The following is a 27111-nucleotide window of genomic DNA, read 5'->3' as shown; positions in this document are numbered from 1 at the left end:
TTCAACTGGTTATCATAATAAATTCCTGAGTATTTCATTAAGATTGGACAATAAATACCAGAGTTACATGAGGATGTATTTGACATAGGATGAGATTGAAGTATATATATACATATGTGCATGTATTTGCAGATGTACGAATATATTGTACAAGAATTCAAAGTACTAGCTCTTGGAACAGACTATCTCCTAGTCGGGCATAACCGACTTTGGCGCTCCTCTACTTGTTTTGTCTGCTTCTTTGGCAAAGGTTTCTCGCTGCGAGATTTGAATTTTGGCTGGTTGCCTTTTTTATTGGAGCGCCGTATGCAAGTTAGTCGGTGTGTTTGTAATTTTATTAGGTTGATCTCGTTGCTAATTTTTGTGCATCGATGTGGAAAACGCTGTCCGCTTGCCGGCAGAAAATTGTTTTCCCTTTTTTTTTTACTTTGCCGCCTCGAGCGCAGTCACCCATGTTGCGGAGGCTTTAGTTGCTTATAATACTTATTTTCTGGATTGTTGCTCAAAAGTGAGAGAAGAAGTGTTGTGCCATTAGCACGATTCGTGTTTTGGCTAATGCGTACATTGCCTTTAATGTTTTTGCAGTCACATTTACGGGGTTAAAATAGTTAGTATGTGCTTAATTAGCGTAACATTTATTGGGAACGCCTAAAGGCAGTAAAATAAATCAATAATCGTGCATCTTAGCTCGGGTATATATCTTTATAGACATTAGTTTAAGTAATTATGTTTGTTACAGTGTTGAAAATTGTTTTGTGTTGTGGAAATGGTAGTTAATCACTTGGTAAGGACCTAAGACAGTTGTAAAAGGCGCGTTGTGTATTAGATGCATTGAAAATTGAACTTATTCTAAATGAAAATTTATTAAATTAGTATAGTTAATAAATTTCTAATAGCATAGAGCAGTTTTTATACATTGTTAAACAACTGAGACAGCATGTTAAACGGCCGAAACCCCTATTTGAATACTAATTCTTGAGAATTCTGTAAAGGCACACTTTTTCGTAATCGCACCTCCAAAGAAATTACAAACATGTTATGTGGAGCAGGTAAACTTCCAAGCACTCGTACTTGCCACGTTTTTTATTACACATGTGTGAGCAGTAGCCGATCAACAAAATGCGAGTGACATTAAATAAGCAACGGCAAAAGCGAACTCTGTGCTACCTCTAACACACAGCCACTGTGGGTGACCCCCGGCGCCCGCCAGCCTTAACGCCCCAGACCCCATTAAAGGTAAGCTGTTGCACCACGTTGCACGTTTCTGTTGCGGCTCTGGATACTGTTGTTGTTGTTGGCTTTGACGGCGTTGATTCCCATGTACTCAGAGGCACGACACACAGCTGAGCTGATCATAAAACAATGCAAAACAGTTAGAGCAACAAACGACGACGGTGTGACAACAGACACACAACAGACACAGAATACACACACATGCGTCAAATTGTAGCCAGCTGGACGGAAAGCAAAAATCAAGCATTACTCACAATGTCAATGAACTGTTGGGCCAAAAACCAAAAAAACAAAAAAAGAAGCAAATTAGAGTCGGGAGTGCCCGATTAGGGAACTATATCGCATAGCTCTGTGGAAAGATTCCGTTTTGGTATAAATTTTAATAAGACTGTGCTCCCATCTCAACTTTCGACCGGCTGTTGCTATGGTAGCTCTATATATAGTCGATACTGCCTGCAGCAGGGATAAGGATCTATGCCAAAGGTTATCAAGGCAGATTAAAAACTCGGAGACTAAAAGGATTTGAAAGGCCATAGGTTATAGCCATACCATATATGTATATACTTTATGAGCTTGGACCTCTCCTTTTAGGACTAGCCTCTTCCTTAAAGAGTAGTAGTAGTATGGCAGCTCGATATATTGTGGGTACCGAAGCAGTAAGAAGGATCTATTCAACAGGTTTTCAAGGCAAAAAGACATTGAAATATTCAGGTTATAGCCATACGAACTCAGCTAGCCGTCTTGACGTAAAATATATGTACAATGGGCTTGGAAATGTAGACCCTTGTGACCCTCCTCTTCCACAAAGAGTGATAAAAGGATTTTAAATATTTTCTAAATATTAAGCTTGACAAATATTTTTACATTCTTAAATCATTTTACCAAATAATTTTTACGTATTCAATACAAAATAATTTCTAGTTGATCTGCCGTAAATGGAATTATCGTTAATAATAAATCTTCCACCTGTGCGGGAGCAATTAGCAAAACCCCAACCTGTGTTTAACATTTAGTTTTCCCTTAAACACATATCTCTCAATAAGAAAAATCAGTTTAAAAGCAAATGAAATCAGCTTAAAATATTGGTACTACGCACTTCGGCTTAACGTTATAGTTGAAATTTCAGGAACTCATTTTATATGATCCGACAATTTGTCTTATGTTGTTTTAGGAGCCTCCATTTTGAAATGTTAATTTTGAAATTTGTGTTTATTTAACACATGCAAACACATATTATGCTTATGACATACCCAAAGTTGATTTGCGCTGGTCATGTGAAGGAATAACGAAATCTTTACATTCAACATACAAAATATCGCGCCTAAATATTATACAAGTCCACGTTATCGACACATATTTGTGGACTATCAACAGAGTTATTCATCATCGCTTTTGACACCTTTACAACTCCGTGTGTGCATACCCTGTACAACTAATAATGGATTAAATTGATGGGGTCGTGGAAATGTATGTAACAGGCAACCCGCTATCAACAACCGGGTCGATCTACATATCAAGCCCGTGCGTCTCTCTGTCTGCCAGCTTGTCTACTAAAAAGATTTAAAGCTTAAGCGGCTGGCTCTTATATACAATACTATACGATGCAAGAACAAGTTTATTTTCTCATACCCTGTATCCATTAAAATTGAGTGCTAAATATTACTGAAGTAAGCACGAATGTACGCTTGTCGCAGGCAAATCGTTACAGGGTATCCGAAAGCGTGCGCCCTCAACCGCAGAAACTCGTTTTGTTGCGTTGTTTCTATACTTTTTGTGTGCTCGCGAACATTTTGTTTTGGAAACCAACCCACATGATTAGCACTTGATTGATGTACGGGCACTCCTAAATGCCTCGTCTCGTGTCTTATGTGTGCGCGGAGACCTGAGTATGGATGTGGCTACCGTACACGCTCGGCCCGACACCGCAAGAATCACAGAGAAACATGCAAAAAACATTGTCGGCAAAAAAAAGTTAATTAATTTTTAAAAACAATAATCAATTTGATATATGTATGCACATATTTGCTAGTCCCATTGACAGATTGCCTCAATAAATTGTCCCATTTCAACTCGGTTACATCTGCCGAAATTGGAGCTGGACCACTTCCACTGTGGCATTCGATTTATTTGCATTTATTTAAGTGCTGCTATTTTTTAAAAGCCCTCAAGGCTTGTCATATCTCCTCTATCGTATACCCATAGAACCGTCTACATCGTCGATTGGGACGAAAAATCGAATAACTCAATATGCTTTTTCTTATTCGGTCGCTGATATGCCATTAAACTAGTGTCAACTCAAGTATTTAAAAATGGAAAAATTAAGTGCTAAAATCCCAATCAGAGTAGAAAAATTTCTAATAACATCACCGTCCCGATTTGGTTATTATTTCTCTGAACTTCCGGTCAGTTATTCGCCTTTTCATAGCTAATTATATCAGTGATGTTATTAGAGCTGAGATTTTGGTAAATATTCTTAAGCAAAATAAAAAAAATAAAACTAGACTTATTTGTAATAAATAATAAATTTAATAAAGTGAAAAAAAAGTTTTTAAAAAGTGTAAAGAATTTTGGTATAGAATAGAGACAGATGTGTATACACAATAATAATTATAGGTTTTATCAAATAGATATGGTAGACAGATAATCATGGCCAATCATTGACCGGATGTATGATATATTAAGTCTGTCCGGCAATCTATATACCCTGTACTGATATATGTAAATATTAAAAACAAATCAATAATTTGTTTGTGCCGATGTATGTAATAGCTCAAGTTGTATAAAATTGAGTAAATCTCCTCCGATACTTATCGATTTTTTACCCCGGGCTGTTAAAATTTCCATCGAAGGTTTTGATAGTCGGTTCTTGTATTGGCTTACACTTTGATTTATGCATTAACATTTCAATATTTCCTATCTTGAGGTCTTTAAAGCAAAAACTCCAAAGTTATTTAGAAATTCGCTTTCCATAGCGTTTCGCCTGACTTGTGCGTGGTTTGGCGTGGTTCTGTGTATGTGTCTTTTTCTAATGTTGAAAAAGAAGTTCAACAATTTGTTACATTATCTCGGATCTGAGTAAATACAGGGTATTCTCTATTGTCTCACTCCCAACCAGATCAATTTTACTTGTTTTCTGAATGTTTTGTGTTGTATTTTTGTTGCTGATCACTTATTGATTTATTAATTAGTTGCACGAGAAAAATCACAAAATTAGAAACTGTTTCAGGTTTCTAACAGGCTTGGAATTTTGAAAATGCATTTCTAATGAGCTTCGAGGTGGCTGAGCTCTTAGCCGTCGACTTTTATATAAGCTAGTGATGTCAGGGAATGATGTCAGATATATTGTTATTGTAGCCAATTTTGATTCCTGTTTACTCTTTGATTTAGTTTGACTTTGCAATTGCGCGTCGCAGAATGCAGAAAGAAACGAGTTAATGCGCTCTATCCATGAGTGACCGACTGGCAGATACTCTGTACCCTAACTGTAGAATATCGCATAGGAATGATATGATTTTTCAATTTGGGAAATATTTAAAGTATATAATATTCCTTAGCAGTGTATACTCTACAACGGATGGATAGACAATTGTGTCAAGATAAGCTAGGCTGTTGATGCTGATCAAAATTTGGGTCAGCGATGTTTTCTTCTATCTGCTTCAAACAGCACGAAATCCAATTTTAAGCATATTCAGAGTACAACATGTTATACAGCACTTAAAATGATTTGTTATATGCCATAATTAATAACCCAATCGATCTAGCCATATATATACTTTGACCAAAGCAGGCCTATATCTAAGACTACGGCAGAGAGCAAAGGCAAATTTGGAATGTAGGCCTTCGTTTGCCATACGCAGGTTAGGCTAATTTAAAATTTTGTTTCATAATCGTATGCAGAAATTTTCATAACGAGCGATTTATTATAAACAAGGAAGTAAGTCAAGAATCTGCATATATATACATAAATTATATATATACATAAGTTTATATCAAAATCAAAGAGCAAGGTGAGAATTGCTAACTAAAGCCCTGCGTAAATAATGTACGCATTTTTGATTGTAGTCTCAGTTGTAACTAAGTAATTTAATATTGTATACCACCATATGGCTAAGCTAAACATTTAGATTAAAGTTTTGAGTAATTTATATGCGAACTTTAACCACAACAATGCCAAGGGAATGAATGGCAGGGTATAAAGAAATGCATTATTTCACTTATATTGAACTAGATTAAAAAACAATATGATTTTATTTCAAAGACAGAGTATAAACGAATGATTGAATTGCAAGGGTGTTGTAAATATATATGAGCCAGTAATTAGAATTAACGAGCTTTATCCAATTCAATCTTATTTTGAACTTGTTCATACCCTGTATGCATAGAATGGGTATAATCGCTGTGTGCAAATGTATGTAACAGGCAGATGATAGCATTTCCCATCCCATAAAGTATACGAACATATACTTGATCTCGTCGTTGAGCTGAGTCGAGCTAACCATATCCATTTGTTTATCCTTTTTTAACCTTTATCATTCTCCTATTTCTATAACATTTTTATGCGCTTTATTGGAGCTGGAGAACACCCTTACTTGTTTAAATATACATTATCAATGATGTCTCCTTCTTAGTGCAAGTCTATTATACCCTCTTTCACGCACTGTTTTTCTAACAGGTCAATGTGAAGTGATCAGTGGGCAGCTTTTGGATTGGACTCTGACACCTGTTATTAGGCACAAAAACTATTTGAGTTTTCCGTTCAACATTTTCAGCTTCAGCTACTTCGATTTCGGTTCAGTTTCTGCTAAATTTATGCGACTTTTTCACTCAAATTGTACGCGTCTGTCATGTTTCTGTTTCTTCTGTGGGCGTCCCTCGTTGGTTGCATTTGTTACAACGTCTGGACATAAACCCAACTCCTCTGCAGCATTTAGCAGCACATAAAAATGTTTACAAAATACACGCCGAAACATAGCTCTGATAACCCCCTCTATGTAATTAACTCTTACTGTGAAGCTTTAACCGTGGTCGTGCATTCAATATCTTAATCGGCGCAAAGCTCTTATAACAACAAAGCCCACTCATTGGATAGATGAAAAATATGCAAAACTGCTTGTTTAATCAGTAAAATGTGTTTAATTAAAATTAATAAATAGCAGCTTTCCCAGGGAAGCCGAAAATAGGTTAATAGCAATATTTATATATGACGAAATCGGCTGGCACTTTATTGGAGTTTTTGGAAGAAAGCGGGTGTAGACTGGACATGACTTGAGTAAGAAATTCAATTACTGAGCTTATAGTAGAGTATTTTGGGAATATCACTGTTGGACAACAAGTGCCGACTAGTAGATACTCTAAACAAAGCTCTCTTCATACATATATTCATGCAAATTCACTCCCACACACTTTCTGGTTTCAAATATTCTTAGTCTGTGTATGTTCTCTTAGAATTCCTGCGCGATTCGGTTGATTTGATTGCTTGCCCCTAAGATATGTTACAGATGCCTCCGTGTGCATGTTGTATGCATATGCACAATTTTATCATAACCATTGCGTCAATTGTTAATGAGCACAAGTCATAATCAAACAACTTCTCACCCAGACTGTATTTGTGGCACACACAAACATGGGCTTAGCCATAAATCATTATTATTAGAAATACCTACGTGTAAGCCAGCCAAATTGAGAAGTCAGAAACCTTTGGCAATCATTTCAATTACATTATTAAAATGACAAAAACGTCATAAGACATTGTACAATGTCGTCGAGTGACAACAAAGCAAATGTAATCTAATTGCACAAGCCACAGAGAAACAATCAGCTATCAACAATCCGCAATCCACGTAAATGGCTATACATAGCAAACAGTCCCGGCAACTTTTCACGGCGTAAATCAAAGGAAAAGCGGCCAAGTGGCACAGCTCAGCTACCAGCCCAACAACAACAAGCTGCATTCATTTGAATATGCGCCGCATGCAGTTCGAGTCTGAACTATCTGCATATCTATCTATCTGCCTAGCATCTGTCAGAGCCGTCGCTCGTAACTTTCCCCCATAAACTACGAGAAAAGGCGCCGTCGCCAGAAAAATACACACGCAACACACACACATGAACACTCACATTTAAGCACAACAAAAGCTAGTAAGAGTACTCTAGTCGAGCGTGCCCAACTAGGAGATACCGAGCTGTCGTTACAAATACTCGAACCTTAAACTTTACAATGTAAATACTATAGAAAACGGGAAAGTCTGATCCTTTTGAAAATGTTAAAGCCTTTATTATGTAGGAGAAAATGAGGGAACGTATTCAAAAATTCAAGTATTCTGAATTGCAGTATTCTGTCCGAGAACCTTAATGCCATGTTTGGAATATCTATTTTTTATGGGAGATATTTATCGTTGTTATTGAATAAATTTGATCAACTTGTCTTAAGTATACGCATGAGAATATATATTGCAAATTCGTTATGCCGAAACAGTTTACCCTTCGTACAAGCTGTCAATGGGTAAATATTGTCTGCAGCATGGAATCTCTATTTGTAGCCTGGTCTCGGCCTCGGGTTTGATCTGCTCTCGCAGGGCTGAGTCAAGTGCGTTGCGCTGTCGCTTGAATCTTTGTGCGGCTGTTTAAGTTGTTGCCCTCCTCTTTATTGGTAGCGGGAATGTTAACAATGCATTTTGTTTGTCCAAACGTCGCGCTGCAGTGTGTGACTTTTGCTCTTGATTTGTGTATTTGTGTGTTATGCAAATTGATTTGCTTTTGTAAAGCATAGTTCACATTTAAACAGTTAAACAACGTTTTGATTAGGGATTGTATAATACATTTTATAAACCATAGATATCTCTAATTGCATAACGTATAATTGATTTTTTTCTATCATAAAAGTATATTTTTGGCATTGTTATTGTTCCCAAAGTCGATAATTATAACACTAAAAGGCAAATTGTACAATGGCTTGGGCAGCTTTAATTGAAATATCCAACATATTTGTTGGGTATCAACCGATATGACAATTGTTTTTAAGCTTATCTGTTTCCTAATGGATATATGTTATTATTCATTAATTGGAATACCTTCGAAGCTTTGTACATATATACAACCTCGACACACTCCAGGCCACGTAGATATCTTGAAAAGAGTGCAAAGTCATATTTACTCTATTGTATATTTTTGTTCTATTGCTTTATTACGCCATTGCCACCGTGATTATCTGGACAGTTTGTATATCTATATATATCTGTATATCTGCGGGTGCTATTTGCTCGTTCTGGTGCCGGGTTCGTTCCACCTGTTTGGCTGGCTGTCGATGCTCTGGTTGGCTTCCTCTGTTGACTGATGATTTGTTGTTGTTGTTGGTTTGCCTAATTTTGCGATTGTTTACAACTTTGGCGCAAGCGTGTACGCCCACAATTCAATATGAATTGATTTACTAATAATTTATTGTATTTAGTGGGCAGTGCAGTCAGACCGAAACAGAATCCAACTCAACTACATATATGTCGCGACAACAACACATACCCTACTATAATGAGGCCTTAAGCACTTAAGCTAGACTATTTACCCATGCAGAGTGCTAAGGAATGCTCGAGACTGAACGTACCCTGTATCAGTCTACCATGTGGACTCCCAGCAGAATACCCTGTAATGCTTAGTGGATTCGTTGCGTGGGTGCTTCTATAATTGATTAATTGCTTCTTGGCCAAAGCACGCCTTCTTTTCGCTGCATTGATTAATGCAATTCTCGATTGTGGCACTGTGGAATCTGCTTTCGCAACTGTCAATTGAAAATGTAAATGTAATATTAGAATGCTAAGCATGAGGCAATAGATACAGCGGGAGTAAACAACAAGCTCGCCTCGGTCAAGCGATCGAGCCTCGTGTGTGTTTTGTTTTCGTGCTTGACTGCAGTCCACGCCCGCCGAAAACTTGTTTTCAAAACATGCAAATTAAAGAGCGGGACTTTGACTGAAAGTAAGCTAAGCATTCATGAGATACACGTACGCAAAGAGCTTTCAAATGCGCCGTCTCTCAAAAACCCAATCAGCGAACAGACTGAGACTGAGACTGAGACTGAGAAGGTGGCAGGCCAGCTTTGAAGTCTCTCTTACGATGACGATGACGAAGTCGATTGTTCACGACTAGAAAGAAATCTCAACAGTTTCATTTGAGTCGCGCTAATAACGAAACGTATCCAACAGATTCGCAACGACAACGGCCGACAACGACAATTAGGAACGAAGGGACGGGGACGGGTCAGCGAGCAATTAGGAGCTCATCAATTCGCAGTTGTATTAAATAAATTAGCAACGAAACCAAAAACGTGTAACGAATATATCCCGAGCATAAATAATAAATTAAACAGCGTTGTAAACTATGTTTAGCGAATAAATAGAGCAAATGCATACAAATACTTTGCTAACGAAATTCTGAAATCCTCAATCTAATATGGCCTTCAGGCCCATCGAACACTGAAGTGAACCGGACAACCGAAAGCCCAAAAATCTCGAAGTATACCAAACTACGACCTTGAAAACAAATCAAAACAAAACAAAAACAAATATATTGAGACTAGTCATCGTTCATACAACAACGAATCCCAGTTAAAACAGTGCAAAAAAACCGAAAAGTATTATTTATTGAAAACAACGCCCCTACAAAAAAATACCGAATTTATAATCTAGACATACAGCTAAGCACATATATGTACATATGTAAGTGAGAAATTGTGGGCGTTCTTCTCTCTCAGTGCCACTTAAAAAACCGATAATAATAATAATTAAGTAGAAATTAAAATCCACCAAGAAATTGTCGGTGGCATGTATTATCAGACAAGGCCAAAATGTTCGCGCCACGGAATTCATCGCCAGTTGCCATATATGGCAAGGAGGATTTAGCTGCCTATGAGGTACATCCGTTTTTACGACCATATTTACACTTATACGCCCTGACAAGTATATATTTATTTTATGGATATATGCATATACCTATTATCAAACATGTTTATACCCTCAACCTATTGAATGTGGGTAAAGAGGGCATAATGCTTCTGTGCAAATGTGTGTTACAGGCAGACGAGAGCATCTCTGAACTAATAAACTCTGTTTGTCTTTCCTTATGTATTATCTCGGGACCTAAATGGGAAAGTTTTCAAACTTGAGCGAAATCGATATCAATAACCTTCGATATCGAAGTCCTATTTTTTTATCATATCTCTTCAGAATATTTAACTTTTAGGTTTCTTTTCTACTAACGATTTAAAAGATTTATTATTGGGCTCAAGTATTTAGACTCGTTTGTGCTTTGCAAATATTGCAAAAATCTGACTTGTGTGGCCCGAATTTAATCTAGAATGCATTTTCCATAGTGTGGGCTGCATCGCCTGCTGCGTGAGTGCGTGTGTGTCTGTATGTGTACACGTATATGTATGTATGCATGCGTGTATGTATTTATGTCAAGAAGCAGGTGCCAATATTTGTAACAACAGCTGGACGCTGGGTTAAGGGTATCTCCTAGTCGACCTCGACGGGCTAGAGCACTTTTATGTTTCTCTGTCAGCTCTGCTTCGACCGCTTCGAATCTCGCTAGAGCACAATTTGTTCTGTTGCATGATTTATATGGCCAAAAGTTTTGTCTCCCCATTTGTAATGGGTTTTTGTGGTTTTCTCTCTCAGCTCCATTGTCCGTGAATTCGGTCCATGTGTGTGTGTGTGTGTGTTTGTGGTCGGGCTAAGCTTTTCATATAGATATTGCTTACCATTTGGTTGAATTGTTGGATCGTAATTATAGGCAATTAGCCGTTGCCGCTGTTGATACTATTTGTGCTGCATCGGCAACTTCTAAGCCGGAGAGGAATGCCTAGACAATGTCAAGGAATCGACTATGCAACAGGTATAGAGTTTAAATATTTCATGGCAACTCTGCATACCATTTTCGCAATTTTTTAATCTTTTTACTGAGCGAAAGGCTGCCAAAAACTTACTTCAAGCATAAGCATTTTGCTCACGTCCGACAGCGCTTTGCAGTAGATACAAAGATACAAAAGTAGATATGTGTGCCTATATACTATATAATCCATACGAACACGTATATAAAGCTGCTCGATGTTTGACTTGACGATGATTTATAAGTATGTTCGTGTATGCTAGCCAAAGGCATATGCGCAAATGCGAGAAAACAAGCCGCTCAGCGCAAATTAGAAATGTAAAAAACGTGTCCACCGAGAGCGGAAAAAACAAAACAAAATAAAACTACAAAATAAGTAAGCTTGCTCTAGTCGAGCTGTGCCGGACTATAGTATACCCTACGCTCAGCAAAGTTTATAGATTCGTATTCCTTTTTGTTTTATAAACTGACAACTTGAAGAGAACAGGCATTCTCACAGGAAGCGTCTATTCTGAGATAGATCCACTTTTGTAAATAATAAAAGTTGAAAATGTTTGAACAACTTTATAATACCCTTCTTCCTAATTGGGTATAATTATAGAATGTTAATAACACTTATTATATATATTTGCTTCCCTTTCAACTTGTCTTGTTAATTCAGTTGTGCATATGTATTTATATTTAGTAAGCCTTTCTGTTTTAAATACAGTTTATAGATTACTTAAGTATATCTGATTAGCTCTGGCACTCATTTAATTGATTCATATTCTCTTTCTTCTCAATCAATAACATTTGATATAGAGTTATTTGTAAGTGGTTATTTTTAGCAGCCAATTTCACGTGATCCAGCTGAAAACGAAGACCTTAAGCCCAGAGCACATTGCTTGTCATTGCTGACACCTGTCAGACAAATATTTGCGATCGTGCGTCGCAGAATTATAACCGCAGCTTTGATGCTTTGTATCTCTGGCGTAGGCAGCTCTCAAAAATGTGTCACCAGCCCACACGGCGGCACATTCAGTCTGAACCATCAGAATTCGGCACATTTCAACGAACCAGCGAGTACAGCTGACCAAATTTGCCATAAGCCTCGGCCAAAGCTCGGACTGTTGGCTTCCTCGTGCACTGAACTTGGCTACGGTTCGATTATGCAACAACTTCTCATATTATTTATAAGCGAATCGGGGAAGAAGTCAACAAATTAAATGGCTTGTAAGCTGCTTCGATATGTTTTGCCCATGGTCGGAATCTGGCTGGTTTATTGGTACAGCCTTGCATTTGATAAATGTACAACAAAGGTGAACAGATATCTTCCGGGTGGCAGAAATGAAATAAATTTGCCAGATATATGATTTAGTGAAAGACTCAATATCAATCAAATTTTGCCGCAATGATTGAGGCGTGTTTTCAAGCCATGATTTCCTCAGCAATTTACAACAGAAAGCACTTGGATTCAAACAGAAAGATAGATGAGCATGTCAACATCGAATGAAGTCGACTTTTTACTGGCATAGCTTTCTTTGTAAATTCTCATTGTCGGTAAACAAATGAGAGAGTAATAAGAGTGACTAAGGAGTGAGGAGTGACTAACTAGCAGATACCCTGAACATAGTTACATACTAGCTCAATCTTCTTCCCCGATGGAAGGTGCTGCCTTAAATATACAACTTCACTGTTTCAAGGGCTAAATATTGCAAACAAGATTCTAGATTTAAGAAATAAAGTTTTTTATTGTAGAATGTGGAGAGACATCTGAAAATATAAATATTTTTAAAATGTGCATAAAACTCGAGAGCCTATAAAGATTGTCGAATCTAACTTTTATAATCTTTGAGTTATTCCGGAAACAACATGACGGAATACCTATCAAATATTTTGAACTCGTCCTGCGTATATTATCAATTCAATTTTCAAGATTCACTCTCGCTTTCAGCACAAAAGAGTTTTGTTTTCATTTTTGCTCTTGTAGTTGATTCGACCCGGGTAGTGGGTATCTCTTATTCGATCATCAGCGCGCGTTCAGTATTGTTGACAGTTTTCTAGCCACGCTCAAAGTGTTTACAATTTCACGGCATATTATACTCATTACGAATGCAAATATCTCAAGTCAGCTATAGAATAAACCGGTTCACAACGACCTTTTGCATTGAGAAATATTTCGAAGCTGCGTTGGTGGCAGCTTCAAAGTAAAATAGGCGAATAAAATATTGCTCTGAGAAGCGTCGGCTTCAAAGTCTAGTCAAAGTAGTGAACAATACAAACATCGAGCCAAAGGCTCGCACATTCCTCTACTCTAGACTATTGGCCAGATGATCTCAGCCCGGTGTACGATCTGTCTCTGCGACGCAAAATCATGCTACGGGTGTCTAATGAGTATTTTTCGATTCTCTTTGCATGCCAGCGAATATTGAACCATTTAATTGGTTGCGTTTTCAGTGCTTCAAGCTGCTCGCCCACACGTCGAACCTATCATTATATGGCCAGTCCGCCAGACTCGTGCAACTGCGTCACGGCTGCCATAAAACACTTGACTCGCACTTCCTGTCCTTATACTTTGTACCTACGCTCCCTGCTTGTATGTACATCACATAAGTTTGAAGTGCAATATTTAAAAAAAAAAATAGAAGCTCATAAATGAAGTCATACTTGTTTGTTGCGATTTGGTAAATCACCGAGCATATTAAGTATAATCAATTTGTGAGCGATCTACGCTTTTATCTTCTATTCATCTAACCAAAGGTCATTTTATTATGGGTTAGTATATCTATGTTCACGCGAAAATAACTTTAACTTTTATTGAATTAGCTGCTTTTATTTGTTTTTGCTATTCTTAACTCAACCCGACCACTTTTCGAAAATCGAGGCAACGCCTCCATGAATGTTTATACTGTTGCGTATACGTAATATTACATGTATAAGTGTATAATAATTATATTCCCACAAGCCCGATGCATAGAAACGTGCGAATTATGTGCGTAATCAAATTACACAGCACATTCAATTGAATAAAACTATTTATGCTATTTATTATACTCTTGTATAGGGTAGTATAATTTTCTCGCGAAATATGTCTGTTTCTATGCAAACTAGTCCCTTATTTTAAAGCTATCATCAAGTAAATTTCAATTATGTTGCAGGTTTTTGGTTCGGACTACTATATCACATAGCTGTCATAGGAAAGATCGGTGTAAAACTAAATACTTTCATGAAAATTTTCTTTTTTCTCAAGATATCTTAACTGAACTTAGTATTTACAAGGCTTTTATTCTTTACTTATTAGCGTAATCTTATTAATATCGGACTACAGTCAGTAGAAAATGAGGTTTTTTATGTAAAAGGTTTCGATTTTATAGATCTCATACATAAACTCATGTCATCTACATGTGTACAAGGGTATTTAATCTTTGGCGCGCCGAAAGTATCCTTTCTTTCTCGTTTTAATAAGTGTTTTAAGCAATCGAATCATTCTTAAGCAATGTAATGCCTAATTTATATAACTCTTTTTTAATTTCTATTGCAGATAAAACTCAAAAGAGTCTTGGGACTGACTGTTTGCAGCAATGCGGCACTCGATGTGTCGCCTGTCAGCGGCCTGCTGGCCTATCCAGCGGGGTAAGTTCCTATGCAAGCGAACCTGAACTAAACAAAAACCAGACCAATAATATTACAAGGCCTGTAGACATTTCATGTCAGCTCTGGAAATGTTCCTTTTAACGGACGTTTAATACAAATCATAACTTTCTGATTAACTCTTGACAATAACTAATCGCATATAGATTTGTGTTTATTTTAATCTAAGAATTCGCAAGAATTCAGAATCGTTCTGTGGGTTGAAACCATCTGCAGTAATCGAAAACTAAACTAGATTCGAGCTTAGCTCTCAAGTTTGCTCACAAGACCCGCTGTGTGCTGGCCTCGTGCTGGTCTCTGCGAACGCTTTTGCTCAAAAGAAAAAGATTTTCATATACATTTTCCGCATATATGTTGCCCCCTACAGATGCACTGTGGTCCTGTTCAATGCCAAACGTCACACACAGGCCTATCTGGTCAATACCTCCCGCAAAGCATTCACATCCGTGGCCTTCTCGCGCTGCGGCCGTTACGTGGCCACGGGCGAGTGTGGCATCAATCCCGCCATCAAAGTTTGGGAGCTGGAGACGCCCAATGGCAATCTGGAAAACTGCAGCGGCGGCAGCGTTGTTGCCGAGTTTGTGGATCACAAATACGCCGTTACCTGTGTGGTAAGTAAACTTATAGAGCTACATATTAATCTCGTCTTTAATTGTACTATTCTGCATTAACTACAGGCATTTTCGCCCACGGGCAAGTACCTGGTGTCGGTGGGCTCCCAGCACGACATGATTGTCAACGTGTTTGACTGGCGCGCCAATCTTAAAATGGCCTCCAACAAGATAAGCTCCAAGGTGGCAGCCGTTTGCTTTGCTGAAGATGGAAGTTACTTTGTCACCGTGGGCAATCGTCATGTCAAATATTGGTACTTGGAGGGTGGACGCAAGGTAACCGACTCTCAAGTATAATACATTCAGAGAAATTAATATTAGTTCTTCCATTTGCAGTACAAAGATCCGATCCCGCTTATGGGCCGCAGCGCTATTCTGGGCGATCTTCGCGACAATGACTTTTGCGCCGTCGCCTGCGGCAAGGGCATCTGCTCAGAAAGCACCTACGCCATCACACGGCAGGGACACCTGGTCGAGTTCAGCTCGCGGCGGCTGCTCGACAAGTGGGTGCAGTGCCGCACCAGCAACGCCAATTGCATCTGCGTCAACGAACGGTTTATACTCGTCGGCTGTGCCGAGTCCATCATACGCATCTTTAATGCAGCCACCTTGGAGTACGTGACGACCCTGCCGAGAACACATTACCTGGGCGTAGATGTGTCCCAGGGTATTCAGATCAACCATATTATGTCTGTGCCTCAGCATGCCAAGTTTCCCGATTGTATTGCCATGGTTTTTGACGAGCAGCGTTCCAAGGTACGAATCGCCCACTTAAGAGCCAACTAATCGAGATATTCTCCAAACGAACTCTATTATATTATGCTACAATATGTATATCTTACGAAAATCCGTAGATATCCAACAGATTATCCGTGATTTTGATAGAGACTTCTAACCACATCCACTTTCAGGTCAGCTGCGTCTACAACGATCACTCGCTGTACATCTGGGATTTGCGCGATATATCGCGCGTGGGCAAATCTCACTCATTCCTGTATCACTCCACGTGCATTTGGGGCGTGGAGACTGTGCCATATAACGTGGAGCGCGAGGCTTCGCAGACGTTGCCAGAGGATTGTTTTGTTACCTGCTCGTCGGACGACACGATACGCGTGTGGGGCTTAGAGAGTTGTGCCAACAATGAGATATATCGCAAGAATATATATTCCAAAGAGTTACTCAAGATCATCTACAGCGACGAGGATTTGCAGTACATCAAGGACCAGGGCTCCTCGCTCTTCGACAAGGCCGGCAACTCAAGCTACGATGGCCGAAACGGCGTCCGCTGCATTAAAATCAGCCCAGAGCTACAGCATCTGGCGAGCGGCGATCGCTGTGGCAACATACGCGTCTACAGTCTGGTTAACCTCAAGCTGTTGACCACCATAGAGGCCCACGAGTCCGAAGTGCTCTGCCTGGAGTACTCCAATGAGAAGATTGAACGCAAGCTGCTCGCCAGCGCCAGTCGCGACCGGCTCATCCACGTGTTTGACGTCTCGCAGAACTACCTGCTGCTGCAGACATTAGATGATCACAGCTCCTCCATCACTTCCATTAAATTTGTGGGCGCTGGACTCAACTTTCAGATGATCAGCTGCGGGGCAGACAAGTCTATTATGTTTAGAAGCTTTCAGGTAAGTGTCTGCCGCTGTCTCTCTATTGGTAACCAAGTAGCTGATTGGACCTTTGTCTCCTGTAGGGTAACATCTTTATGCGCGGCACAAACACCTCTGGCAAGACAACGCTCTACGACATGGAGGTAGACTCGAACGCCAAGCACATTTTGACCGCGTGCCAGGACCGGAATGTTCGCGTCTACGGCACTCAGAACGCGAAGCAAACGAAAACCTTTAAAGGCTCCCACTCGGACGAGGGTAGCTTGATTAAACTGAGCCTGGATCCGAGCGGCATTTACGTGGCCACCTCCTGCACGGACAAGACGCTCGCCGTCTACGATTACTACTCCAGCGAGTGCATGGCGCGCATGTACGGACACAGCGAGCTGGTTACGGGCCTCAAGTTCACCAACGACTGCCGGCACCTCATCTCGGCCAGCGGCGACGGCTGCATATTCATCTGGCAGGTGCCGCACGACATGATTGTCACCATGCAGGCGCGCATGTCCCAGCAGCGACTGCGCTCCGGCATCGCTCCGTTGCAGCGACCACTGGCGCCCATATCGCCGCCCGATGCTATTGTGGTCGAGTCTCCGAGCAGCGAGCTTGAGCACCAGCAGCTAGCTCCCAAGTTCGCAGTAGCTGAAGAGACGCAGCCCAATCGCCATGCCTACAGGCTGTCCGACGTGGGCCAGCTGCCGCAGTGGGCCATGCGCAAGGCGGCAGAATCGGAGAGCGGCGCGTTGTCCATACCAACGCCTGTTGTCGGCGGCTTGTCGTCTGCGACCATACATGCGGCGTCATCCATGGGCAACCTTAGCTCATCGCCCAGTCAACAGTTGGGCGTGGCAGCACCCCGCGCTCGTGGACGCTGGGCCCAGCGCAGCAGTCAACTGGAGTCGGAGGATCTGCGCTCGAATTCCGAGAGCCCGCTGGGCACAGTCTCTTCCGTGGGCGGCCATAATATACAAACCTCCGACTACAATAGCGCTTCCTCCAAGGACATCATGTACAATCAGACGTACCTAAGCGAGGACTCCTCCATTGACTCGGGCATGGAGACGCGACGGGATCTTAAGTTCGTTGGCAGCAACAACAATGGCACCATCTCCAACATCTCAACCACCAACTCCAGCACAAATGCTCCGGCTACGGGCGTTGGTCAACAGCGCTTGCTCCTCGACAAACGCAAGCCCGGAATGCGCTTCGACACGCACACTCACGATCACGATGGCGATGTTGAGGATATCTCGGATGGCGAACGAACCAGCTCGGATCACGGCATGTTCTACAACAATCTGGCACCCAGCACGCCAACGTAAGTTCCAAAACGGGGAACAGACTAATGTGGGCCGAGTATATATATATACTCCAAAGGGACAGAGATGACTTCCTGCTTACATTTAATAGAATTATATTACAATTAAATATTTTATTAATATTATTTGTTATGCACAGCGACTTCAAGGTGACCGCCATGAACGAGGAGGAACTACGAAAGTCGGTGCGCCGCCAGAAGTTCGAAAAAACCGGACTCCAATTGGCCCCAGCCAGTAACAACGGCAGCTCCCACACGGCGAGTACCGGAACTGGAACAGGAACATCGGACACAGAGGACGAGGGCTCGACGCCCAGCGCTGAAAATGCCGAGCGCTCGTTGGCCTCAACGTTGGGTGGCAGCTCCGAGAACTTGCCACAGACCAGCAATAGCTTTCTGCATGCGGCACTGCCTGAAGGCCCTGGCACGTTGCTGGAGCGCGGCACAAGCAGTAAGCGAATCTTTATAATGTCGTTTCTTTACTCATTCTCGCCTCGTTGTAATGCCGCAGGCCGTCGCAGCATCAGCGCCAAGCACAACACGGAGAGCGGGAAGGGCGTGTCAGCGGCGCCGACCATCACAAAGTCATATACAAGCACCAAGAAAGAGGAGTTACTTCAGGTCATCAACAAGGTCAAGCAGCAGCTGGAGAATGTGAGTATATATCTGAGTCTATTAATGCTGTTTTCGTTTCAAATACTCTTTGTTTTGACGCTGACATCTTGTGTTCCTCTCGTTTTCCTTATGTATTTTATTGTGTTGCGTATTGCTTTGTCTGTGTCTGTCTTGGGCACCACTCAACACTTTTGAACGACAAATCAACTCCCAAATACTTAAATCCCCGACCTTATATATATATATATGTAGGGCACGCACAAAAATGGTATTAAAAAGTTAAATACCATCGCTGAGGTGAGAAACCGAGTTATCTTAACTGCTTCTGTCGATGCTTTACGACTGACACTTGCCTTGTTTCTATTGCATTCTCATTAAACTAAGTATGCAGAGCTGAAGAAATTTGGCATTTCATTTAACGACAACTAATTATTCAAGAGATACTTAACCAAACAACAAAAACATGACTTAACAAGAAGAGCTTTGAATTACTCGATGCATTTCCCCAAAAATCAACTAAAACTTAGACAGGTCTTAATATAGAGTAGATCAGCTTATTAAAGAGCTTGGTTAAGAGTCCGACTGACGGAAAATTGCCAAGTTTCATCAAGCCTTAAATCGAAACTAACTAGTTTGCATACAGTCAGATGGACCAAGCTTTTTGTCATCCCTTACAAGGCAACATAATAATACCCTCCGCAAGGGAGAACTCGACCACTAAATACCCTGTACTCCAAACTGCTGTCACATGCATTCGAACTTTGGTCTATGTATACATCAAACACACATCTCTTCATTCTTGCTCCGCATTATTCTGTCTGTGCGTCGGTCCGTATGTATAAGAGGTTAAGGTGGAGACCCTAGCTAACGAATTTGATATCTTGATATCTGACTTTTATAATTTCCGAGTTAGACTTATAAAACAAGGTTTTTAAATCGATATTTATCGATATTATGATAATTGAGAGAGATATTCAAAATAAAAATACCCTTCGTTCTGAATGTACGATATTTATTATTAATATGTTTTAAGCTTCAAGCTCTTAGGGTTTCTGAGATCGGCTCAGCTCATGATCAATAATATTTAAACATTTTGAGGTCGTAGAAGCTTTCGCTTGCCTGTTCCAAAGGGAGCAGGGATTATTCATTAGACGGGACTTAACAAGAGTCGCCCGTTTGGCCAACGAAAAAAGATATGGCTTTTGCTTATTTCTAACAGTTATTTAATCCCCATGCAACATTATAATACCATCTAAAGCAACAATTATACTAAGAAAATAGCTTTTCTCGCTTGTTAACAGTTAAGTTCCTCAGTTCTTAACCTAATCAACACTATAAAAATCTGGAAAGAAACGTATTAAAATAAATATTTATTGCTGTAATATTCACAGGTCGGCCATAGACCCCTGCGAGGCAGCCATAGCATTTCGGATCTAAGCCTTGCGGGAAACTTTGATGGATCGCGCAGTTCCGGCCCGATGCGCTACACGAAGCCAGGTGAGGATCGGCCGCGTGAGCTATAAGCTTGTGTGGATATATATGTGTACCTTTAAGAACGTAGGCTAATTCGTCAACTTTTGCGATATTTTGTTTGCCTCGTCCACTCTCTCTCTCTCTCTTTCAATTTCTTTGTCTCTCTTTCCGTATTGCGCTCACTTTGGCCTAAATAATGTTGGTAAAACAAAAAATCATAAATACTTGTTATCTGCATTTGCTGTTAACCTTGTTGAATAACTCCACTAGTTGATTCCCACGATACTTCACAGTACATTAGGTCCACTACCTCATCCATTACCACCGCATCGCCTCAGCAGCTTCCGCCTTCACAACAACAACAACAACAACAGCACGCTCAGCATTATGGCTGCTCTGTGCAGCACTTCTTTAACAGCGCCGCCTCCAGGACGAAACTACAACAGAACTTTCAAACCATGCGTCAAGTGCAGCAACATTATCCGCCCTATCCGCATCACGTGGGCGTTCATCAGATACACCCGCCACCGGGCGTTCCATTTGGCCACAGCAACGCCGGCTACGTGTCCGGCAGGTCGGCAGCAGCAGCGAGACAAGCCACAGCGAAAACCACGCCCCGGCTGAGCGCAGCCAAGCGCAATCCGGCGGGCAACAATCGGCGTACCCCAAGCATTCTCAAGCATTACAAATCGTGTCCAGTCTCGCCGGTGCACGAGGAGGTGGAGTGGTCGGCAGAAGCGGAGCGGGTCGCGCCTGCTGAGCCAAAGCGACACTCGGTCTACGCGGACGACGCACGCACAATTCTGGACATGATTCACGCGGACACCGAAAAGATGATCGATGAAATAACGCGCAAGTACGGCGATCTTGATGAACCATCTAGATATGCTGTTCTTCCCGCTTCCTGCTCCGTGCCGGCCAATCTGCGTGCCCTGGACTCCACCAGCGAGTCCACGCCGACGGCGACTCCACCACGCGCCCAATACTATGTCTACCGAGAAATCTATCAGTGCGAGCGGAAAGTGTCGCTGTCAGATATTCTAAAGCCAGAGCAGTTTACTGAGACGCAGCAGCGCCTCGAGGAGGCTCGCTTCCTAGAGACACAGCGCCACTCCAGTGCCAGCTTCTTCCTGAGCAGCTCCGGCCAGCTGCCGCACGAGCACAGCCAGGAGTCGCTGCTCTCAGACGGCGGCAGCTACTGCAACAGTCTTGAGAGCGTCCTCTCCGACGAAAGCGACTGCAAGAGTGCTCCCCTTGAACCGGCTCTCGACCAGCAGCGGCCCCTGCAAGCGATGCAGTGCCACGCTGGCATACGCAACTTTATTCTGCACGGTCCCGTCTCCAAGTCGTACGGCAACAGTCCCAATGCCTACGGCAGCTTTGACTACTATATGCGCCAGCAGACAGCCGCCGCTGCGGCGGCTACTTACGACAGCTTCGATGTCACCGGCTACAACCTGAAGCCGCTGAAGCCACTGCCCAGCTCGAAAACATACCCTCGTCTAGCCTCGGTTCCAACGGGAACTGCCGCCGTGGAGCATATTCCCACAATGCGATCCAAGAACAAGCAATACAATTCCGGAGTAAACAAGAGTCTCAGCACTGACTTTGCCCAGCAGCGGCAGCAGCGCAACTCAAATCCCCTGTCTCAGTCTCACAATCCAGTCTCGCAGCCCAGTCACCATGCCCCATCCCCATCGCAATCCCAATGCCAAACACCTGCTCGTCCCAATAGCCAGCTGCTGTTTGTGCGCAAGCAACTCAAGCCGAAGCCTCCGATACCGGCGAAACCTCACAATCTGGTGTCCACGCTCACATGCAATGTTGAAAAAAGTCAGCCCTGTGTGGGCACCTCCAGGACGGCCACGGTGGTGCGTCAGTTCGAGCACAATCTGCTCAAGTTTGAGCGCGAGAAGCAGCGCACCCAGCAGCGCCCGTTGCCGGCGATGAGATACTCGGTGAGCAGCGGCGCGCTGGCTACGCCCAGCAGCTGCCTGAAGAAGGTGTCTCGCTTCGACACCAGCGAGAGCAGCCGACGCGCCACCAGCGTGCGCCAGAAATCCCGACCCAAGATCAGCGTCCGTTTCAATACCGTGTCGCAAATAAAGTACACCCCCAGCGCGAAGCGGGAGCGCGCCAGCCTCAACGATGTCAACAGCAATGAGATTGAGTCGGAGGCGCTAGAGGCGCCGCTCGTGGGCAGTCTGCCCAGCGACTACGGGGGCGAGCGCAGTTTTGAGATGTACTTCGCAGAGAACGGCAATGCGCCGGAGAATTTGGAGAATATGGAGAATATGCAAAGCTTGAAGCTGTACAAGAAGCCCCAACTGCAGGCGGTAGTCGATGACATTCAACAGGAGCGCGCCAAGCACAAAAAGAACATGGACAATGTGGTGCGCTCCGGTGGTGGCAATTCCACCAGTCATCAGTGCCAGAACATTGCCGAGAAGATAGACATCATTGAGAAGCTGATCGCCATGGAGGAGCGCAAAATAGAGCAGATACGAAAGGCCACTGAGACCCGCTTGCGTCCCTTTGCCTGCAATTCGAAGCAAAAGGGCTACGTCAAGAGTCTGACTATGAACTTTGACATGCTGGCGCGTGCCCAGGACCAGCATAATCTGCAGCTGGGGGAGCATATGCCCGCCACAGATGCCGATCTGTGTGCCTATGCGCGTCACATCCGCAGGAACTGCAGCCTGCCGGACGTACTGGAGAGCTCCGACTTTGGCTATCACCGTGCCCACAGCAATGGTAACGACGTGGAGCTGGCCAAGGAAGTGATTGCCGACGATGACACCCAACAATGTGTTCATCTCGACTCCGACAGCGAGCAAATGGACGCCGCCAAATCGAATGCTGAGGATCAAGGTTTGAGCGTTTCAGCCTCGTTGTTGTACCACCACAGAACAAGCACAAATATTCTTTTGCTCCACTGAATCATTTTGTACTCCTTCATGATCGTGCGCACACATTTTGTTTTGCTTATTAGTTGACGCGTCCTTTATTACACGAACCATTGAAGAAGCACCTGCCCGGCATGTGAGACCCCGATTAATAACCGTGTACGCCTACTTACAGGTAATCCCAAACTGATCAATCCCATCCCCATTGAGGAGTCGTCGATTCGTCGCGCCTGCTCGCTGAGTGATCTGCATATGGGAAACTTTGGCAAGCGTAAGGGCCACGAAAAACTCCTGTTGCTCCCGCAGCTAACGTTAACGTTTCACACCCGTTTCCCACTCTTCTCCCCTACAGCCAGCAAGTCCAATGGCACTCCTCAAAAGCCCACGGCTCAGCATCGGAACGGCAACATCGCCCGATCGGCCAGCAAACGCAACAGTCTGCAGGGAAAATCGGGCCTAGGCGCCTCCAGCAACTCCATGAACGTGCTCAATCAGGTCGTAAGTACCAAATTCAGCACAAACCACTTCATTCGAATCAAAACTCAAACCATTCTTTCAGAGCGACTCGGAGACAGAAGACATCAATCGATTGCGCAGTGCCAACAACGGACAAGGTCGTAACAATGGAGCTGTCGGTAGGTTTTAATCTTAAAGACATAAAGAGAAAGGCAAGAGTGATCTAGAAAACGACTCCCTACTAAAGGTTGCCCTCTGCGCAACCAGAATTCGAACTTGATTTCATATACATACATGCCTGTGAATGTGCTTATTGTTGGGAAATGACTTCTAGAATAACTCCAGTGTATATAGTTCGAGGGCACGCAATGTGCATACCCTAGTGTCTAATATTTTAGCTGCATGTTTAACAAACATTTAAAAAAAATCGAATGCTGGATTTGGCGACCCTTCCATATTATAAATATTTGTTTGGCTGGCTCGAGATCCATATATATTATATCTATCAATATGGAATTTGGGGAGCTATCGAAAAATAAATGTAAACTTAATCTGAGTTCGTCATTCTGATTAAAAGTTTCCTTCGTATTTAGTGGAATATTCGCACATATGAGACCCGAACTTTTCATTAGGATTCGGGTAGTAACAGCGAAGTTATTCAAGAATGTCTATTCCATAAAGTGGGGCTGAGAAAGGAATCACATGTATGTACAGCAGGAATTTCGGGTACTAGTCGTGCCCTATCGACTAGAGCACTCTTTATTGAACAGGGTTTATTAACCCAAAGTTGGTCTTAAACCAATCTCCTCTAACCCATTTCTTTTTGCCGTCTTGCAGCCGCCTCTCGACAGTACAGCAACAAAATCACGAACGCCAACAGCAATCGACGCAAAGCGCCCAACTTCAACAGTGGTAATATTGGTAATTGCACATTTGACTGAAATACTCTACAAAGCAGTTCGATTTTGATTTATAGGCACAGCACTGCAAGATGACTCCAGTTCGGAGGAAACACCCAACATCGCCGCCGGCAACAAGCCGGTTGTGCCGCCCAGACCTCGAAATTTGGGATTCGATCACAAGAGCAAACTGAACAGCAATACTCCAACCACTGCAGCCAAGCAGAGAGTCGGCGGACTTGATGACTACGAGGCCGCTGATTGTAAGTCGTAAAGACGAAATACCAATAACAGAAAAGGGTTGAAACTCCGCAATACTCTGTTCTTAGTATTCAGCCTCGGCGAAGAAAAGCGTTCTTGATAATAATGAGAGATAAGCCCAACGTTTTTTGGTCTATCAGTTAAAACATATTAATGTCTGAAATTCATCAGTGCAGGGTCTTATTATGTTCATCACGATCTAAAGAGCAGTTCCTTAGTATTCTACCTGTCAAAAAAAGGGAACTCTAATTCTAATAAGTCAGGTAGATCTAGCCTGGAATGCAGGAACAATATTATATACACACACATAGTAAACACATATTTTTCGCCCAGCCACACCGAGACATTTTCAGAGGTTGAATATGCTACCCACCTTTGTGTATATACCAAAAAGCAATGATTGTGATATATTTAAATAAATATAATAGTGTGCGTTTATGGCTAATCAATAAATTCTTTTTTATTGCATATTTCATATTTACCAGCCGAGGCGCAGGTACACAATGTGATCAACAAGCTTTACACGACTACGCAGACTGCAATGCAGCTGCACGCGAATCTGAAGAATTCGTTGTTGCTAAAGGAACTGGAAAATGCTGTGATTATGTCTCGTAATATGCTTGGCAGTATAACTCACAATCGGTAATGCTTAACTTAACCAATAAATAAAGGAGAATTGATTTATAACTTTCTGTAATTATTTCAGGCAAACTGAGAAGGCGCCCTCGAGTCAAAGCTACAATCATAGCGGGGGAGGAGCTGAGATCGGAGACGGGCTCAATCGTGAGCAGATATCAGCCACAGGCAATCTGGAGAATGGCCAATACCTTATGATGGTCAATAACTGTGCCGATCTGCTAAGCAATTTACGCACCAAGCACAAACCCGACGACTGTGAGAATAACTCCTAGTGTGTAGCGCTTATACTACTTGTTAGGTTAACAATAAATGGCAACTAAATGGGTTAAAACAAACTAATATTTATTAAATCTAATTATCTAAATCACTAAACTGGCAAATGGCAGAGATAAGCAACAAAACTAAAATCAGATCCAACTTATTTCTAATTGATATTCATTAATAGTTATTGTAAAGATCTAATTTGTTTTTAGTCAAGCTTTGTAGCTCTTAAGTATTTGCGTATTTGTGAGCGTGCATTTCTTTTTTTTTTTTGCTTTGGCCTTTATTAATATAAATTCACTTTTGTAAAGTTTGAATTGAATTCTTAGCGCTTTAAGGTTAATATGCAATTTATATTTGTTAAGTGTTATCTTAGTTACGTTCGTCTAAAACGGATGCCAGGCGTGGCAGAATTGTAAAGTACGCCAAACATTCTGTATGTTGACTTTTTGTTTTTTTCTCTTCCATGTTTACAATTTAGTCAAGGGACTAACCTAAGCCGAAAGGCAAAATCCATCGGATTATTCAAAAATGTTAGCAAGAAAATGCAAATGTTGTATGCCAATATTTTGCACCTCTTTACTTTATAAATAAGCATACAAAATATACATATATATATATACAATTATCAAGTGCTTCTAATCGTCGGATAATGGCATAATTATTGTCAAATTTACATAATTCAATTTCAAAGCACTATTTTTTGTAAATTAGAAGTTCATTATTTGATTGTATTCCAAACACCTATACCTAAGCATTGACACTAAATTTATAAAATATAATTAAACTCTACATTACAATAATTTACAACTAAACAAAATGTATTAAAATTAACTTAACCTAGAACAAAACCTAAAATGATTATTTATCTCCACTTATGCTACTCACTCTAAAACTATAGATTTGTAATTTGATCGAAAGTAATACAGAAGTATAATTTTAAAAAATATTAACTTTGTATTTTTATCTTTCTTCTTTTAACTACTAAAACTCAACACTCCAGGCACTGTGTAAATTCAATTTTACATTTATCTTTCAAGTTTGCTTAGGGGTTTAACTAATCTAAAGGATGGCCTCGATCCATCCAACAAAATATCACATTTGGTATATATGTGTGCACATATACTACATATAAAGTGTGTTTTATATGATGGGCTGCGGCAAAACCTAACAATATTTTAACTCCTTACATCGTAAGCAAACTAAAACGAACTAAGAACAAAAGCGAAACTTTAAATTGTGAGACTATAAATTATAATAAATTCCCGGCCTTGCCCGTGGCAAGTTTTGTGCTTCAAATTTAAAATACAACTT

General features: G+C 41.6%; 1 protein-coding gene across 9 annotated transcripts in view; it reads left to right on the top strand.

Moving 5' to 3' along the window:
* Nucleotides 1-26063, top strand: part of Wdr62 (WD repeat domain 62) — a 70135-nt gene extending 44072 nt beyond the window's left edge. For 2 of the 9 annotated variants that reach the window (XM_064679200.1, XM_064679197.1), the window contains 17 exons: nt 14633-14724; nt 15110-15353; nt 15420-15629; nt 15690-16109; nt 16265-16987; nt 17053-18287; nt 18428-18738; nt 18799-18941; nt 19155-19199; nt 20294-20399; nt 23457-23552; nt 23634-23779; nt 23841-23916; nt 24575-24649; nt 24714-24899; nt 25383-25539; nt 25604-26063. In XM_064679200.1, coding sequence (XP_064535270.1) covers nt 14633-14724; nt 15110-15353; nt 15420-15629; nt 15690-16109; nt 16265-16987; nt 17053-18287; nt 18428-18738; nt 18799-18941; nt 19155-19199; nt 20294-20399; nt 23457-23552; nt 23634-23779; nt 23841-23916; nt 24575-24649; nt 24714-24899; nt 25383-25539; nt 25604-25808 — 4470 coding nt within the window. In that variant the 3' untranslated portion in view covers nt 25809-26063. Of the gene's footprint in view, nt 1-9425; nt 10136-14632; nt 14725-15109; nt 15354-15419; nt 15630-15689; nt 16110-16264; nt 16988-17052; nt 18288-18427; nt 18739-18798; nt 18942-19154; nt 19200-20293; nt 20400-20645; nt 23222-23422; nt 23553-23633; nt 23780-23840; nt 23917-24574; nt 24650-24713; nt 24900-25382; nt 25540-25603 lie in introns of those variants that run through there. The other 7 variants (XM_064679203.1, XM_064679199.1, XM_064679205.1 and 4 more) reach the window with 6 other exon arrangements.
* The last annotated feature ends 1048 nt before the right edge of the window (nt 26064-27111 follow it).

The sequence above is a fragment of the Drosophila montana genome, unplaced genomic scaffold, assembly GCF_035044405.1.
Source record: "Drosophila montana isolate Dmon_TW-CO22-7 unplaced genomic scaffold, ASM3504440v1 contig_1_1, whole genome shotgun sequence".
NCBI lineage: Eukaryota > Metazoa > Arthropoda > Insecta > Diptera > Drosophilidae > Drosophila > Drosophila montana.
This window is presented reverse-complemented; position numbering and strand designations above follow the sequence as displayed.